This window comes from Telmatherina bonti (assembly GCF_933228915.1).
Source record: "Telmatherina bonti genome assembly, chromosome: 15".
In the NCBI taxonomy this organism is placed as follows: Eukaryota; Metazoa; Chordata; class Actinopteri; order Atheriniformes; family Telmatherinidae; genus Telmatherina; species Telmatherina bonti.
Window position 1 is genome coordinate 17,583,405 of NC_136613.1, and position 19,256 is coordinate 17,602,660.

The 19,256-nt window shown below is 39.6% G+C and overlaps 1 protein-coding gene across 1 annotated transcript; it reads right to left on the reverse strand.

The window, feature by feature from the left end:
• Positions 1 to 1,331: 1,331 nt before the first annotated feature.
• morc3a (MORC family CW-type zinc finger 3a) lies at positions 1,332 to 18,567 on the reverse strand. The gene is made up of 19 exons (XM_079253708.1): positions 18,528 to 18,567; positions 14,558 to 14,630; positions 13,562 to 13,694; positions 13,188 to 13,412; positions 12,883 to 13,053; positions 9,015 to 9,162; positions 8,594 to 8,722; positions 8,388 to 8,507; positions 8,204 to 8,301; positions 7,964 to 8,071; positions 7,757 to 7,885; positions 6,738 to 6,812; positions 6,556 to 6,598; positions 6,254 to 6,358; positions 5,075 to 5,132; positions 4,709 to 4,781; positions 3,470 to 4,550; positions 2,962 to 3,152; positions 1,332 to 2,829 (listed from the first exon to the last, which is right to left on the reverse strand). The coding sequence occupies exons 1-19, from the start codon at positions 18,564 to 18,566 to the stop codon at positions 2,691 to 2,693; spliced, it is 3,138 nt and encodes a 1,045-aa protein (XP_079109834.1). The 5' UTR covers position 18,567; the 3' UTR covers positions 1,332 to 2,690.
• Positions 18,568 to 19,256: the final 689 nt, after the last annotated feature.

Consider the following 19,256-nt stretch of genomic DNA (forward strand, 5'->3'; position numbering starts at 1 on the left):
CAGCTGGTCACATTACAACAGTGCAATCCAAAGCAGACTCATCCTCTTTCCTCATGGAACCTTGAGTTAAAAGAAAAAAAAGGAAGAAAAAAAAAAAGCTTTTGTTGTTGAAAATAAATAACCATTACGAGATAGTTCAACCTGATGAGTTCCTCTGATCGATTAGCCACCGTTTTCAGTGGCTAACATTGGTTTGTTCATGACTTTATACGATTTGCTTTTACAAAAAGGTGATCTTGATCTTATCAGATAAATAAATCCCAAAACACTCCAAGAAAACATACACAGTCAGTGCACAGAGATGAATTCTCTCAATGACCCAGAGAAGAAAACAAATCAATCTATGAAGAACAACATGCAAATTTATACCTTAGTTATGGTAGAGCTGTTCAAGCACAGCCATGTTGAGTCTGCATCATATAGAAAGGTAGTGCAAGGCTTGTTGCTGGCCCCATCTCTCATCATTTGTCCAGTCAGAAATTTTTTTTATAGTATAAAAAATAACCACCAAACAGGCTGAAAATATAAAAATATATTTAACTAAATATTTACACTTTCAATGTGACACAATTTTAAACAAAATTAAAGACTTAGTAAAACAATTCCATAATACAACTCAAAACAAAACAACAGTCCCAAAAATGACAATACTCACTTGTAATTGCTATATTGCTTCTTGTTTAAGGAAAAGTGCAAAGCATGTCCTCATAGCTTCACACGAAACTTATTATCTGAGCCTCTAACTGGTTTAGAAAAACCTAGATATTACACATACTGGAATATATGCATCACAGCCAAGCTGGAGAAAGCTACAAACATTTTACTAGGTAAGCTGCAGTTTCATTATTATCCTCAAAGTGAACAAATAACTAAGCAAAAGCAGAGAAACCAGGAATGGACCTGGGTCTCAGCTACTCAATAGTAGATGAATCAGTTCAGTTCAGTGGATTTTTTCTGGGGATCAATTTTTGAGCTCACCAAGATTTCTGGAGAATAAAATTGATGTTACCCTAAAGCAGTGGTTCCCAAACAGGGTGACCCAAGGTTATCATTGGGGTGTGTGTGTGTGTGTGTGTGTGTGTGTGTGTGTGTGTGTTGGGGGGGGCTTTAAGTACTACAATAAAAAAAAGAAGGAAATATGAGTATATCTGCCCGAGCTTTTTCATTTATTAATAAACTAACAGTAATAACAGTAATGAAAATATAATCATCTAATATAAAGTATGAAGCCATTTTAGTAACAACATCACTTGGGGTTTATTCTGAACACAAAGGAAAGCCTGTTGATTCATTCAGAAATAAAACACCCAACTATTAATTATGTTATGGCCCCATCTTGTCTAGGTGAAAAAGTAAAATGGCAACTAAGTACAAAATAAAAATGTACCTGTATTTACAAGGGAATTAAAAAAAAACAACAAAAAAAATCAATAGGAGACAACTTAAAACATCCTGTGACAGGAGCAAAATCCACAAACCAAGAAAACCCAGCAAAGACAGCAAACCAAAAAGAAAAGCCAGACTAAGAGCACATTCACATCAGCTTTTTTGATTCGAATCAGAGTCCGTTTGCTTGGAAAGTCAGCTTCGTTGGGGAAATGTGAATAAACCAAATGAACTCTGTTTTGGACCGAAGAAGCGGACTTGGTCCGCCTACAAACGGAGGTCTTGCGCGTTTCAAGCGGATCGAATACAGGAAGTGCACTACAAAAAAAGAAAGAAAAAAAAGTGACTTCCTTCTTTTGACATAGCATTGAATTGTGGGTAAATGCATAACAATCATGTTCAGAGGACTCTGCCTCGTCTGTTGTTCGTACTGCGGTCATTGTTGCAGTGTATTTCTGCAGTATAGTTGCATAAGACAAAATAAACACCCAAAACAGCGATAGTTTCGTTTCCATGTTTAACTCTTAACAGAGTTTTCGTCTTCACACGAGTCTTGTCCTCTCTTTTGCTAAATGCTAGTGCAACACCACCTTTGGAGGGAATGGAGATATATTATTGTAAAGGTTTGGTGCGATTGACCAAAGTGCAGCGTGAATGAAATCTTTGTCTGAGTGGATACACCCCCCTACAACTGAGCGAGTCCTCAATCGGACAGAGTCTAGCAGACTATCCTGATGTGAATGCACCCATTCTGTAACTCTACAGCTCTATGGCAGTCGATGCCAAGCAGAAGGTGGCAAACTGAGTTGACATCAGACACAGCCACTCTGAATTCAGGTGATGATGATCCTTACATAGGAAAGTGTCCTTACATGTGGCCAATAGGTGAAGAGCGTGAGAGGACATCCACCAATCCTGAGGCACAATGTATGGGTGGAGCCGAGGGATGGCAGCCAAATGTCTGTGGCCTCCGGAGTCTCAGCATTTGCATAAAGCTCTACAGACCAGCAGACTCGGGGTCGTAACTACAAAAAATTGAAGCTAAATCTATAAGAGAGTATGAAAAAGGGGCCCTGCAGAAAGTTTGGGAACCACTGCCCTAAAATGATATAATCTGTGAATCAAACTCAAATCAAACATTAATTTCTGCACCTGTGCAGCAATATTCTCTGGACTCCCAGGTAGAGGTCATTCCAGGCCCCAAAGGTCAGACAACTGAACACACAGAGCACATTCTTGGGTTAAGTGGATTCAAAAACACCTCAGAGTGCAACTCTGAGGCTCTTCCACCACTTTTTTCCAAATCAATTTGAATTAGAGAGAACCTGATCCAGGATCTCATCAATGACGTTACATTCAAAATTCACTTGCTGTAAATCCAAGTCCAGTGAAGGCAAATAGGAGATGAGAAGGCGCCCAACGTTCTGTCGGAGTTCCAATAAACTACAGGAAATGGAGACAGAGGAGAAAATCAGGCAGATTCACATTGTTCTCCGTTCTTATCAAGGGCTGAAATCACAACATTTTTGCTGGAATGATATGTAATCAATGGGAATAATTTCTCAGATGTCCAACCTTCTGGATGCCTCTGAGCTTGAGGATGTGCCAAACTCTGCTGATCCTCTTGGCTCCTCCAGATGAGTCTGGACAGAAAAATCCATGCTTCTTTTTGAAGATTGTACCTTTTCCCGTTGCTGTTGCAAGCTCAGCTGGAGCTCTTCACACTTAGCTGCCAGGTTTGACTTTTCCTCCTCGAGACTGTCCAGCTGGTGGTAAACCCCCAGTAGTAAACCCAATAAGTTAGTTATTTTTAAATGTTTCTGAACACAAACTATTCAAATCTCCCATTTCCACTATAGATAATGGTATCTGCCCCAGTTTCTATCATTATATAATACTTCTAGAGCCACAAAGCCAGCAGACTTTGAAGCAGTACAGAACTACTCATCTGGCTTTGCTCATCACTGCTACAGGAAAGGATGTCTCATTAGCAAATCTGAACTGGGATCCCTGGAGCTGGTAAGAACTACTTTCCATGTCCAAACCTGTAAACATCAAGCTGAGATTTAGCATGGACACTCACCTGTAAGCGGAGTTCATCCCTCTCCTTGTTTCTTTCAGTCAGTTTCTTGACCAAACAGCCAACTTGCAAGGAAATTTCTTCAAGTTCCCGTTCGTCATCTTGGCCAGTGCTGACTTTGGTATTGGTCTCATCAGCAGACAACAAAGCCTCTTTGTCTTTTATCAAATCACTGATTTTTTGTTTCGCTTTCTCAAATAGGTCTTTGTAGTCCTTTGCATCAGATTCTTCTGTCTGGCAGGCTTGGTGGGAAGACTCCTTCTTTACATTCATCTGACTGAGCTCCTGCACTCTCTTCTGCATCTTCTGTAGTTGCAAGTTGAGTTTTTGCACCTGATCTTTAAAATAGTCTCTTTCCTGTGCAGTTTGGTGCATGAGCTCCAGGAGCTGGTCTTGCTGTTCCTGTACCTCAATAATTCTGGGATACTCAGCAGAAGAGCGGTTGTCATGGCCACGTGCAGAAGCAGGTGCAGCACTTTGATCACTTTCCATATGTGTCACTCCATTCTGCAAGGCCTGCCCTCCTTGATTCTCACTCTGACTGCAACTGCTGCTCTCCGCCTTAAATTCTCTTTCCCCGAGGTTGCAGGTGTTCACGGCCGAGCTCTTTTCTGTCCCACTTTCACCTGGTTTGCTCAATGTTGCATTCACTTTTCCCTGAGTTGTAGTTTGACTCTCCTCTTCCTTCTTCACTTTACATCTTTCTGTCTGGGTGGTGGTGGTGACTACTGTTGGAGGAGGACCAGTTGCTGTGGTGACAGATGCTGCAGAGCTCATTTCTGTGTCATCATCCACAGCAGCATCATCACTACACTCCAACAACATACTAATAGGAGTTTCACCTTCCTCTTTTTTCACTCTAACATTGATGGCAGGCTTTTGAGGCTTGGGGGTGCTCGCTGTCTCCAAGATCAAAATATCATCATCTGTGTCATTATCATCATCATCATCATTGTTATCAGTAAGAACAGATGGGGAGCTCGCATTCTCTGCTGAGGGTGTGCCAGAGGTCCCTTGCTGGAAGCCATTTACTCTGGGTCTTTTTGGCGTAGTTTGTGGAGCAACAGGCTGGGTTCTTTTTCCCCTGCAGTGCACACACACACACACACACACACACACACACACACACACACACACACACACACACACACACACACACACAGACACACACACACACAACACAGTTAAACTCTGCTAAACTAAAACTCATACATTTAATCTACCCAAAGGGCAACATCATACCTATTGGAGTTCAGTGAGAGTGAGCATACATTTGTAATAACAGGGAGTCCACTTCTATTGGCGGGGCTGGACACTAAAAAAACAAAAAACAAAAACATGTTTTAATTCCAAGAACAATCAATTCGAAAGTGCTGTGATTTCTCTTAGATAGAGATAAGGTGGCATCTTTAAACTAAATTAAAAGTGAATATTAAGTTTAAATTTGAGCTTATTAGCAATGTGGCCAGCAATGTGGTCTTCAGTCATTTTCTCTCAACCAGTTGTCTTTTTGTTCTTTTGTAATTCCTTTGTGTTTCAACCCACAATGAGCACTTTCTTCAGTAAAGACTTGTTAAACGTTGGAGGGTCGCTGCATTGAGAACTCACCCCTCCCAGCACCTCCTTGAAGTGAGTTACCCTGCGTTGTGGTAGGAGTTGAAGGGGACTGAACAGAAAAAAAGAAACAGGGTGTAATTAATTTTTTCTAAATCCATATCCTGTTAGTGATTATTTAAACAACTATAGAAAGAAAATTACCATTACATGAAACAAAAATAAATAAACCTTAACATCGCTGTCTGCTGTACAACCATTAGTTTGATTTGCTTTGCAAATCAGCAACGAATCTATGCCAGAGTTGCACAATATCATCATGATATATGAATGTGCCATTCATACATTTAAGAAAATGAGCCACGTACAAAATATAAGAGTTTAAAGTACATCTTGTAACAAATTTGACTCTTTATAAGTAAAACTATATTGCTTTCATAAATGCATATTTTACTGGAGTCTTATCACAATAACATCCACATGAAAACGTTCCTGTAGCTTAGAATGAATTATTTATAAATTCATTGGGGGCGCACCCAATCACAAAAAAAGAATGTGATTAAGATAGAAAATACAAATATATTTAGATTATTGACTTCAGCATGGAGTAATAAATAAATGCAATGCAGTCATAATCAGCTTATTGAAATACCTAATATTACTGGTTAAAATCAGTCCAGAGGAAGATGGATGATCAAATAATTCCCGTATTTCTTCCCAGAACAATACGGTACAGAAAATCCTACATTACATCAGCCGCTGTACTTCTTATACAATGTTTAAATCAAATCAAATCAAACTATTTCTTGAGCACTTTTCATGCCACGGGCAACACAAAGTGCTTTACAGGATAAAATCAAGTCATAAGGATTAAAACAAACAGTGGATAAAAAGGCATTTAAAAATAATAGACACAAGCTCTTTCCACACACTCACACACACACACACACACAAGGACATAGAGCAAAGAACCCCCCCACACCCACACACACCCACCCACATTCCCCGAAAAACATTCTCTGAATACTGTCTCTTTAACTGAATTCTGGTTAATAAAACAACTAAAAACATTAAGTAAGTGATAAAAATTCTGACTTGGTGCTGATGTGAGGAAACAATACCTAGGGATCCATCCACACCAGGAGTTTACATTAGCCTTTGGAAAGGCTCTGGCATACGTTGTGCTTATATGCAAAACACAAAACAAATAAGGTTCAGTATATAAAAGTTTACCTTTTGCTGAAGCTGCCGCGTCAGATTTTCGTGCTGCCATCTAAGAGTCTCACTTTGCACGGTCAAGGAAGCTAAACGCTGCTTCTCCTGATCTTTGAGGTCATGCTTAAAAAGAAAATAAAAAGAAATCAATAGCACAATTAATGATATGATTGTGTTCATAAACTCTGGAGATCGAAACAGTTGATAACACATTATAGCGCTGAGGTGTTTGAGGTGCCCAGCTGATGGCATCACTAGCAGAGGAGAAAAATGCAGGATCTGTAAAGAAGAAGAAGAAAAAAAAAAAAAAAGATTCTTACCAGCTGCCTTTGCTTTTCTTGGTGCTTTCTGTCTTCTCTCTCTCTGTAATACATAAAGCACTAAGTTAAAAGACTTGTGCCTGTTGGGAATGATGCAGCAAAGCTTAAAGTTTCTGTCATCAAACACAAAGTTAACTGGCAAAACTGGGAGGGAAACTCTATAAGGGATATTTGTAACTCACTGTAGTTTATAAGTCTTGCGGTATGATGGTTGTTCATCATCAGAGTCCTCTGGCTCCTCTTCTACCTGGCAGCTCCTAGAGGGGTAAACCAGACAGAAACTGAAAATACTGAGCAAGCTAGGTTTGGATTTTTCATATTTTATAATATTGGTGCAATCCAGTTGTCTTGTGAAACAAGATCACCACTGTCATATACAGCATCCACTCCTTGAAATAAATTCTGAAGACAACTAGGACATACAATATTTCAGACTCTTCTGAACCTTTAGTTTTTCCCTTTATTTTTCTCATCTATCAAGTCAAAAGACTTCATAACGACAAAACAAATAGGGTTTGGACCACTGTGCTCTGCAATGTCTGTTCAAACGTGTTAAAGGTAAATGTAAAAATGAATGTCGGATACATGTAAGACTGAACAACACAGCTCCATCAATGAAGAAATCATGTCATTTTAAACAACAGTAAAGCATCAGTAAAAACAGAAACATCAGTAAAGCTTCTGATGTAGCTTCCAGTTGATGGGATGGTGAAGGTTGTGTTTTTATTGCAAACAGAGCAAGTGACTAAAATATGATAACAAGTGACCAATCCAGAATGTATGTAGATGCATTGTTTGTTGGTTCTGCACATCCTCTACTTTAAAGTGATGCTGTAGCAGGCTGCTGCAGAATTCTTTTGCATGTTTGCATGTCTTGTATGTCTTGCATGTCTTTCCATCAAATGGCTTACTTTTAACTCCATATCCAACGTGTTAACTCTCAGACTACACATATTCATTTTACGAGGTATCACTTTTAGAAGACAGGTGGACTCCAATCAAGGAGTAGAAATTTTAAGGCCACAAGTCTGTTAAAAAGGGTCTGAATGTTTATGGAAATTTAGATATTTTATATGTGGAAAAAAATAACAACCCAAAAAAGTAGTTTTTATCATGTTGGTCATTTGCTTAGTTCCACCAGTTTTACCAACAGCTGCTAATTGTCAAGCCTTCTAGCAATACCAGGAGCTTTTCCATTTACCTGAACTGAGGATCAGGGTTCATGTGGCAGAACCATTTATCTGGCAGTCTATTGAAGTCGATCCCATCTGGGAGTTTGCGCCATTGCAAGCAGCCGTCACACTGCACCCAGGTCTGATCTGGTCGCTTCCTAAGGAGTAAATCTGGTTCAATAAATATATCTTAAAATAGAAATTTAGTATTGCATGTCACCCCACATTGTACTAACATGGTGTCTTCAACTGGAATGGTGCTGTTTGGGTTCTCTTTGGTCTTCCTGTAGCGGATTTCATTCCAGTATTCTTCCAGTTTGATCCCCAAATTTGTAATGGTTTTTCTGTTCCAAAAAATTAAACATGAATTTTTTACAAACATTACAATCAACCAGTGAAAATATTATCCTCAATTAAAAGTTAAAAAAAGCAAAAAGAAACACAAGACGACATAAAATTCCCTTCAGTGTGATTACCTGTATTTATCGGTCTCATTAAAACTCTGTTTGTTGTGGGTAGGATCAAGAAAGTTACACTCGATGACACCAATGACTCCAACACCTTTGTTATTGGCCTAAACCACAGAAATTTACGAGACAACAGTTAGAAACACTTGTGATGTACGCAACAACCAAAATCGCCTTCACAGTGGAAACTCACCTTGATCTGGCAGCCGACACGCTCATAGGCTTTGATGAGCCGGTTCTTGTGATACATCATTATACCATACTGCTCTTTACTTTTGGTGTTATAACCAAAAATGATAGGAATACGTTTATTCTGAAACAATAATGAAGAAAAGTCAGGATAGCAAAAACGTCACAGATAAAATGGATAAAAAAAAATTAAGTTACGGAGTCTGATACCAGGAAATTGGGCTTGTAGTGGTCCTTTCTGATATAGGCCAGGCTCTTAGCGATGAGCTGAGATTTCACCTTTTGACCACAGACCATGACCTGCATCCGAGGTTTCAGGTACAGAATACTACAGTATGCCTAAATTCGTCCCCCCAAAACAAAAACAAAAAAGCTTTTAGTTTGTTAATGCAACAGAAGGAATCAAACAATCATCGCATCACACCAGTTTGGAATTACAGGCGCAAAATGAGAGAAATAACCCTGAAAAAAGCTGTGACTGAACCATTAATACATTAAATATATAAATTAAATAACTTCCCCCCTCAGATGTTCATGCTCAAATGTAAAAATGTAGAATTACGCCACAAGACAAAAAGATTGTTGAGAATTTGCATGGAGAAATAAAGCCATGCAAATGACCGCTTCTTACCCGCAGTGAGTAAACGCTCTCAGGGATGTAAGAAGTTGTCCTGTCTGGAAGCTGAGGATGATTATTCATCATCTCATAAACCTCGGAGGGAATCCGGATATCGTAGCGGTCCTTCTCAAAATCAAACTCTGTTGTTCCTGTAGATGTCCTAAAAACAAACACAGACCAGGTGATTTTTTTTTTTTTTGGACAGCTGACAAAAAAAAAGCCAGAACTCAGAGGTAAGGGAGCAGAGGAGGAAGATAACCAGGAAAGGTTATTTAGCTAAGAACTGGAACATAGATGAGGCTGTTAGTGTCTTTTATGTGGTTTTACAATGCGGCATCCAGTTGTTCAGTGAAATGAATACGAACATTTATGAGATAAACATGTAGCTGACTGATAAACACATTAGATCATTTACGTATTGGTAAAGATTATGCTGATTAATGCTTTAAATGCAGGTATGAAATTTACTGCTGCTGCTCTATCGGGAGACAAACTACATCTGTTTTCATACACACAACATAAAAACACATTTCAACATAACTCACTCGTAATAAAATTTTGGTTGAGTAGCTGGGTCCATGTGTTTTAATGCCAAATGTATTTTTAAAAAAAAAAGTTGTACTCTCCTACTACTTCAATCCGCTGTTTTATTAAAACAATCTGTTTCACCTCCATCAGCAAAGATGCAGAAGCAGCAACTGACTTCTTCATGCTTTTCCGTGTTAACCAAACCCACCTCAAATGTCTGACCAGGACCTCGAGAAGTGAGTTCTCGCTTCTTGTGGAGTATGTAGCAGGCTTTACTCGGAGCCAGTTGCTTTAAAATGGCCATCATTTTAAAGGCGCATTCACACCTAGTAGTCTGCCAAGCTTGGTCTGATGGGGGTCTCATGTAGGGGTTGCAACATTCTTTGATCCAGTTTGCTTTCACACATTTAAGTCAAAATACACAACACAACATCCTTTTTCACCACATAAGAGCAGAACACGGTACTGCATTAAATCCTACCTGTCTGACAATCATATTTCCATCAGACTTCTTCACTGTCTGCCCTCGAGCCATTTCACCTTCCTATTATCCTACATAGCTGTATGTTTTAGTTACATTTATGCAGATTGCCCTTCCTGTTGCAGTCCACTCCCTGCATGTGTTCCACGTGAAGCAAACTGAGACCTGTGTTTGCAGGCTGACCAGATGCTTCTCTGATCCACATCAGAGTTTGTGTGGGCTTTCACACCCTCCCAGACCAATACGACTTTCTGAACAAATCAACGAGAATTTGACTGACACGGAGCTGGTGTGGTGTGAAGGCACACTGACTGTGTAGTTTGGCAACCTAACAAGTTCACTACACTATACTGGTTTTGCACTTTAATGGAGACGAATTCTCTCTCTGTTTTTATGAATACAGGTTGTTTTTGCTGCTCGAGCTGATCTGTGTGTAAATGAGGCTCAAGACCCTTTGCATATTCAAAACAGTGGGACGAAAGATTCCTCCATGCAAACTGAAAATGCAAACAAGTGTGGAAACAATGTAGTGTGCACACTTGGCCTGTAGTGGGTAGTGAAACTTTGCAACGTGTACTACATCCTCATCAGACATGAAGACGTAACTGCTTGTACAGAGGTGTATTTCTAGCCCATGTAATCCATGCATCTTCACTGATGGCATAAATGTTGCACAAAAAGCAAGTCTTGCTTTAAAACACCTAAATAACTTTAAAAGACTCAGCAGCATAAACAGAACACAGAGGTTCACTCTGGAGCTTGTTCTCAAACGTTTGCCATTTAGTCCACCTAAAGCTCTGTTGTCGTGTAAATGAGTGGCCAAAACTTAACTTAGACACCAACCCAACTCCAAAATCAGTGTTGAGGAGGGTCCTGGTAGAGTCTCCTCGTGTAGGGAGTATCTAGGACAGGGATGGTCAACTGCAGACCCCAAGGGTGACTTTCCTGTCAGTTTTGTTGTTTTAACATACCTGATTCAAATTAATGAGTCACTTTGCAGAACTCAACTACAAGCTGTGAAAAATATTTAATTTGAATCAGAGAATGTGAAATTCACAGCACGGCAGGCCTTGAGGACTGGAGTTGCTTGATGGTCAACTGTCTTCTGTTAAATGATCCTTGTAAAGATGGCTAAATAAAGTTGGTGTGGGGCCCCGCTAAAACTTTTAGTCTCTGCTACAACATCTGAAATGAACACGTATTCACCGCCAACAGTCGAGCAAGTTTCCCAGTGCCTTTAACTGAGATACGCTGCTGTTGAAGAAAGATGAGATAAACCTGCACATCAGATCATTTCTCAAGAATGTGCTGTAAATTTTGTCTGGGCTTTCTCTGTGTTTTCTCCTCAAGCTTTAGAAGGTTCTATTCGATTCTATTTTACAGTCATTTAGCAGACGCTTTCATCCAAAGTGACTTACATGAGAGTGAAAATGACACAAACACAGAATCAAACAGTAGAGGACATCACAGGAAGGTTAGATATCATATTTCAAACCAGATTTCTGTCAAGTACTGTCAAGAACAGGTCTGAACGCATGCCAAGACTGAGTGTATTTTAATTTCAGTAGAAGAAAATGAAAATTCTAGTCCTGCTCTCGAAGAAGGCTGAAGTTCTTTCTCTCCCGCCCGTTCCAACTCTTCCCTGCTGCTTCTTCGTATTGTCAGTCTATCTATCTGAGCCTCTCTCCGCATTTCCTTCTCGTCAGCGGGTCTCTCAATGCAATTGATCAAATCTTTTCAACCCGAAGAACGGGCAGAGGTGAGCGCATGTGTCCTGATGGAACAGGGACGGATGGATACATGACAGATTCATGGGCAAGTGGAAGGTCATGTGTCTGTCGCTCCTTTCTGTGGAGGAAGATGCTTCAAACTGGATTAATGATAGCTGGGTTTCTGCCGTTTGGAGTGCGCAGTTTCCTGGTTTATGGCACGGAAGATACAAGCAGCTACCGGCAAGTTGTCGAAGTTTTGGGATGGACTTTGATGCACAATCAGCAAACAGACTCAGACTGAAGCGCTGAACTGTAAACCGAATGCCAGTCTCGCCCATACTGGCAAGTTGGTTGAGGTTCTGGAGCTCGTCCGTGTCCAGTGGGACCACTGAGAGACTCAAGGCATAGGTAAACAACTCTAGCCTGACCCAAAACTGGTGCTATTATCTGAATCTGGCTCCCTTTACTGGCCTTGGTAGGTTTTTTAAAGTTTCTTGGAACGTAATGCTGTCTGATGCTCTGCACCACCCTCCCGTTTCCCATCCTCACAGGCCTGTGCACTCTCGGAGTTCTCCCATGGCTACACCATACCATCAGGGAGGAAGTTCACACACTCACTTATTTACACACACACACAAGCATGCAGACTCATTCCCACAATCACAGACACACCTCCCAATAAATCACCACATTCTCTGGACCCCTCTCTGGTGACTCCCCTTCCAGGCAACAGTGGACTGGATGAGCTTATCAGCTACATCTGCAGCTGGTGTGCTGGGAGAACCTGTTTTCCCACCCCATCCGATTGTATTCCTCATGTTGAGACTGTGAGTATGTGCTGATTTGTATTGAGGTGTTTTTTGTGGGATCCCCGGACTGCACATGGTGGGGCAGTGAAGAGACTCCCCTCAACCTCCTGTTCACCTCATGTTTTCTTTCCAATCTGCAGAAACAGCATGCTGTGTCTAGCTGTGCTGCAGTTTACCTGATCTTGTCAGTGTGTTTAATTGTGTCAGACGACTCTAGTCAGGTTGTGCTGCAAGTCAAATTTCTTTGTAAAGAGACGACAGTTCAATGACAATAAATAAACTTCAGATTCTGAAAGCATGCACATTAAGTAGGAATCGGCTTAAACGGGCACATGCTTGTGTGGACAGACCTGCGGAGATTCCAGATGATTATTCGTGTGCCCGTTTCGTTTTTCTTTGCAGACCAGGGCTGACTGATAGCATGAATCTCAGCGAGCAGTTCCTCCTTTGAACGGAATGGAGAGTACAGCAGAATATCCTGCAGACTGGCTTTGTGTTCCTCTTTAACATGGAGTGAAGCTCTATTTAAGGAAAACACTTGGTATTCACAAAGACCTACTCAGAAGTGCATCTCCTCCTGCTGCGTAGTTGAGCTGACTGACTTACCCGAGTTACTGGACTGAGGAAAAAATACATGATTAGAAAAAGGATATACTTGTCTGATCCAGTGTCTTCAAAGGAGACAATGGGTACAATTATTTGTTTGGCATCAATCTTTTCCAGGTAGGTCTGAGAAAGCATCCCAACACAGGATGTGCTCTTTGACTTGGAAAAGACAATGGCATCTTTACCAAGACGCATGGATCCAGACTTGAAGCCGTTGCCATAGATTCCTATTGGCTCCTGTCCATGTATTGCTATCTTGTCACTGTACCCAAAGCTGTAGGGAAGAAATAGAAATTTATTTTAGTGATTAAAATAAATGATTTCAAGCAGCAATTATAAAAATGATTAATTCGTTTTTATTTAAAAGATGAGAAAAGTGCTTGAAAGACAGAAAGTAACAACACAGTTTTGTGGAATCCATACCTGAGCATCTTATGCATGGTTTGATGGTCTAGTCCATTCCCATTATCCATAAAGGTTAGGCACAGTTCTCTTTTTACCATAGTCTTATCAATCCAAAACTGTTTGGCACTGACGTCTGGATCATAGGCATTGTCTGAAGCAGAAACAGTTTCAGTTTACAGTTAAACAGATGCGGAGATGTCCAATTTTACAGATGTACTCTCTCTTAAGAGTCACGTGAAATGCACACACTGCATCAAAGAGGCGAAGCAAAGGGGCGCCAACAATAAATGAAGATTTGTTACAAGAAGTCAAATTGTTAACTGACTGAATTCACTTATAAAAATCAGAAATATGTTTTGCACAAGTTGTTTGATATCAAACAAATCAAAACTTAAAATAGCTCAGTTTCTTGCTCAATGTGAGACCTTTCCTAACAAAAACTGCATCTTTGTTTTATCGAGTACTTTGCAGAAATATCATCTGCTACACTCCAGCTCTGCATCAGGTCTCAAAGCAACACCCGATCACTCCAGCTCAATAAATAACAATAAAAATCTGCAGTATTTTACATTAACAACTTAAAATACATGTCATTTTGAGGAACACACTTAAACACAGTAAAAACAAATTTCCCGCAGACTGTTTTAAAGATTAAATCATTGGGAACACTCAACTATGTGCTAGGCTGTTATATATTCATGCTACTTTATCAGAAGTGTCATGTACAGTTTCTTTTGATGTTGTGAGTCAGAGTTTGTAATTTGCTAAATACAGGGTGGTTACATTTCCATGTGTTGATACAGCCCAGGCAAATTCCTGCAATCTCAACCAATGTGCTTTAAACACTAGCTTACACCTCCAACTTCAGGATATTTACTCATTGCGTGACCATGAAATCAATTAATTGTATGTTTAAATATATTGCAGTAATCCTGCCGTTAACTAGTAAATATTTTGTGGTTAATACTTCACAGATCATCTGCACAACAATATAATCGTGTCATGATGACTCACCTATGAGTTCAGCAATAGCGCTGAAGGGCCAGGTGTGGCTGGTGGAGTTGGTATGAAGAAACTTAGGTGACAGCTAGAAGTGAAACAAACTGACAGTTACGTTTGATACTAAAAGGTATTTTATTTTCATAAATATATCTATTACGACTGGCTTTATTTATGTTATTAGGAACATATGAACAAAAATCTGCATATGGAAATAGAAAAACAAAGTGTGATATTATAAAAGCAATAATTTAGGGATTTAAAAAATAAAACACAAGCCTTCACACTTGTGTAACACAATCTAAAAATCCACACTTGCTCCTTCTCTTTCTCCCTCACACACGTGCACAAACACAAAAAACTCAGTGCAATCACAAACCCAACCCATTTTCCACAAATGTGAACTGCAATGCTTATTTTTTGTCTCTTAACTAAATATAAATCTAAAAATATTAAATAAAAATCAACATTAGGCTTGCTGCTTTGAGGAATCTATATCTAAGAGATCCATTTCACACCAGCAGCCCCACCATCCAGCAGCCACCCCACCCATGACCACAAAGAGTATCTACACAGAAACTGCAGAGGTCATAGCTGCCAGGGCGCACACAGGACCCTCAACCACCAAGATAAGGGTGATTTCCATGGTGACAACCCTGAAGACAGAGCATGCATAGCCCTTGGCCTGGAGGATCCCCAAGAGCTAGACATTCATTCATTTTCTGAACCACTTAATCCAATTCAGGGTCGCGGGGAAGCTGGAGCCTATCCCAGCTGGCTTTGGGCGACAGGCAGGGTACACCCTGGACAGCTCGCCAGTCCATCACAGGGCCACACAGAGAGACGAACAACCACTCACACTCATTCCTAGGCAATTTAGAGTAACCAATTAACCTAACATGCATGTCTTTGGATGGTGGGAGTACCCGGAGAGAACCCACGCATACACGGGGAGGACATGCAGAAAGGCCAGTGACCAAACCCCTCCCCAGCCAAGGATTGAACCAGTGACCCTCTTGCTGTGAGGCCACAGTGCTAACCACTGTTCCACTGTGCAGCCAAGAGCTAGACAATAAGATCACATAAAAGAAACTGGTATACATTTTTACATATTACTAGTTGTAGGGCAGGGCGATATATCGAATTTACTCGAGATATCGTGGCTAGTCCCCTGTGCGATATAGAAAATGCCGATATTCGTCATATTCGAGTATCCTGCTGTCACGCAGTTGTTTTTAGCCGTGGGCGGGGTTTTCTCACTCCTCCTCGACTCTGCACCGCTTTGCACAGAGAGTTAAAGCAAGCGCACCTAGTTACGTACATAATATGAGCTACGTGCTACGTCATGAGAGGCAGCGTGTAGACACTTTCTCGCTAAATTTGGCGACTTTTTGTGAAAAGCGACTAGCGACAAATCTAGCAACTTTTACTGGAGTTATTGGAGACTTTCCTGGTGTTTTGGCGACTGACTTTAAAGCGCATATTGTAAAGTTATTGTCAGGAACGAGAGTCTCTCCCCGTCCTAAAGCACTTAGTCGCTCCGGCTGCAGCTGCAGCCAGTCAGAGGAGCAGAGAGGACACCTGCACGACTCCACCTACAGTCACAATGAACAGCCAAATCCGCCACTGATCCCGCTCTGGATTACAGAGTGGGATGTAAATTGCAAAGTTTTTCACGTCACGCAAAAATAATTAATTATATTTGATTACATTCACAACCTCTGTCACTTACTCACTGTGTGTGTGACACAAGCATATTTATCTAGCTCGTCATGTCTCTAGAAAGTACAGAAAGCAGTGGGAATCAAATCATGAATTAAAAACTGTCTGAAGCCGTTTATTGGAGACTATACGAGGACATTCTGCCTGTATTATAGACTGATTTCTATGCTAAACTCTGCGATTAAAAAAAAATACACGACAACTCAAAAACGTATCCATAAAGCAAAGCCTTATAATAGTTCATCATTTGAAAAGTCCCCCCCTAGAGCACGTATTTTCATACGTTGCATTTATTACATCATGCAAAGGCACTTTATTTTGTTTTAAAATGACATGTTTCTGCCACTGCTTTAACTGTTCAATAAATACGGTTTTGATCAGTTTGCTTCGTTACAATTTCATCCTTTGGGCATGAATGTTTAAAATCAGCATATCTTAATGCAGTATGAACAATTATGTTTTAATGGAGACACAAAATCATCTTACTGATGTGATTGCATGCACCAAAGCATTAATTCAAGGCTAAGGTAAATATCGAGATATATATCGTATATTGTGACATGGCATAAAAATATCGGGATATTACTAAAAGGTCATATCGCCCAGCCCTAACTAGTTGGTATGGAACTTTAACACGTTTTTTTATGATTAATTATTCACAAAAAAATGTACATGTTACAAAAAAAAAAAAAAAACCAAAAAAAAAAAAAAACCAAAAAAAAAAGAAACCGCATTCAACTGCAGATTATGTTCCAAACTATTTAGACCGTTTGCCAGTGTGCAATTTCCTGGCAAATATTGTCATGCGATTAAATTAGATTATTCATTACAAAGATAATCTTTGTAATGAATGTAATGAATCTTTGTAATGAATGCTGTCTGATGCTCTGCGCCACCCTATGTATGTATGTATATATATATATATATATATATATATATATATATATATATATATATATATATATATATATATAGACCTTTTATTTTATCATAGGTCTACCATATCAATCACAACTCATAGTGTAAATATATTTTAGACAGAAATCCAGAAAAACAACTCATCTGAACCTATCAGAAACTGAGACAGATACTCAGCCTGCAGTGTTAAGATAGATGCTCCAGAAAACACAATTGGATACCTTCACAACATGCACACCTCAGCAGTGAGACAGAGGGATTCTATGTCTTTGAAGGTGGTCAGCAGCACAGGAGCACCACAGGAGACTGCAGTCTCACCATTTCTCAGACTTCCAATACAATGACTCAAAAACTTAAAGATATTAAAAAACTAATAACTAATCAAAGACAATCTCCAAAATTTTGAGGGAGAAAGAATGGTATGACATTGCCTCCAGGGTACCTTTGATATCCTGACCTTAACTCCACCTAACACTCTTGGATTGGCTTGGACATGATGGCTGTGAAAGAGTGACCGTCACAAACACATTGGCTGACTTGGGATGAATACAGGTTGAAGAATGGGATGTCATAAGACACCAGTATGTGACCTAAGTGGTAATCAGCATAAGGACACATGCTGTTGGGTCTGTCGGTGGTCCTCATACATGTTAATAAAAGAGCTGTTCATTAATGAATAAATTGTTAAATTAGCAGTATCTTCTCTTTTTTAAAACTTCTATCAGTTTTCATTTTGATTATTCAAATTAAACATTACACAATATCCCCCTACTTTTGAGACCACCTTAATTGTCCTGTTATCTCCAGAAACAGTCCTGGTAATCCCGTTGTAACGAAAGATTTAGTTAATTATCGCGAGATAATAATTAAAAGCGATCACTAAACGAGCACAACCGGTCTCGGTTCCTGTAATTTCCTTGTTTGTCACTTTTTATAGGACAACAGTGGAGATGGGCCCAGTCAAGCTCCTAAGAAAGTTTAAATGTCTAAAGAACTTTTTCTTTTTTCTTTTTTATTTAAAAGGGACTTCCTGAAAAACGAAACTCGGTCTAAACGTTCACTCAGATAGCAGCTATGAAATTCGAGCTGACAGTGATGCTACAAAGAAAAACTAATAAGTTATGATAACTAAGCTATGGAACAATAACATTTAACACAGTGACGGTATACAACGTTATTTGTGTAGTTTCAACGATGCACTGGACTCAACATGGGAACCATATAGATTTCTTTCACCATATTTGCTTATTTGAACAGACATTTGCTCCCACCTCTCCACCATTTATATGTTTACTTGCAAACAATGGGCAAAAAATATATAGATAGGCACAGAAAGTCTATTTACCGTGCTCAGTGGTACACCGCGGTGTGTTTGAGTCGCCATCTTTCCGTTGAATCCAACGGGGTGGGCGGAGCTTAGGCCATTCGCGGGCGGAAGGTCAAGTGAGGTAGAGCTGTTGGAAAAACAAATTAGTCGTTTACAAGTCTAATTTAAATAATTGACAAGCGACCCCATTTTGTGGTGTAGTGTAAGCCATTTTTATTCTATACCTAAAACAATTTATGTATTTATTAAGCTCTGTGACCACTTCCGGTCATGAAGGGTATTTTTTTCCCCTCTGTGACCACTTCCGCTTTTGAAGAATAAAAGCGCAGAATAATGTATACATTTATTTAAACTTAGCACAAAAAGCAAGTAAATTTGTGTTTTGTTGATTTTCCCCTATGAGAATACCAGCTGAATATTAGTTTAAGGTTGAGTCTTGATTATATGCCACTTCCTCTTCAGCACAACGTATCAGTGCTATTCACAGACACATAAAAAAAAGAGAAACACAGCAAGCATAGAACCAAACAGTCTTGCACATCTCAAGACTATTTATTTTATCAATTCATGAATAGCTTAATATTAACTCAAATCCCTAATATAAGTCCGTGATCTTTCATTTTAGATGCTATCAGCTCTCTTGCTTCTAATCTGCATAAAGATGATCTTGAGACTGTCAAATAAATGTCCCAAATAATATTATTTAAATTACAAGAAATACATATGTAATATTAAATACCGTCATTT

Bases quoted from the DNA above. Each gene is read 5' to 3' on its own strand.
- morc3a (XM_079253708.1), bottom strand. From the start codon at position 18,566: ATGGCGACTCAAACACACCGCGGTGTACCACTGAGCACG. The intron at 14,631-18,527 runs GTAAATAGACTT...TTTCACTTCTAG, and splicing joins GCGGTGTACCACTGAGCACG to CTGTCACCTAAGTTTCTTCA. The intron at 7,886-7,963 runs GTTAGTACAATG...TTTACTCCTTAG, and splicing joins ATTCCAGTTGAAGACACCAT to GAAGCGACCAGATCAGACCT.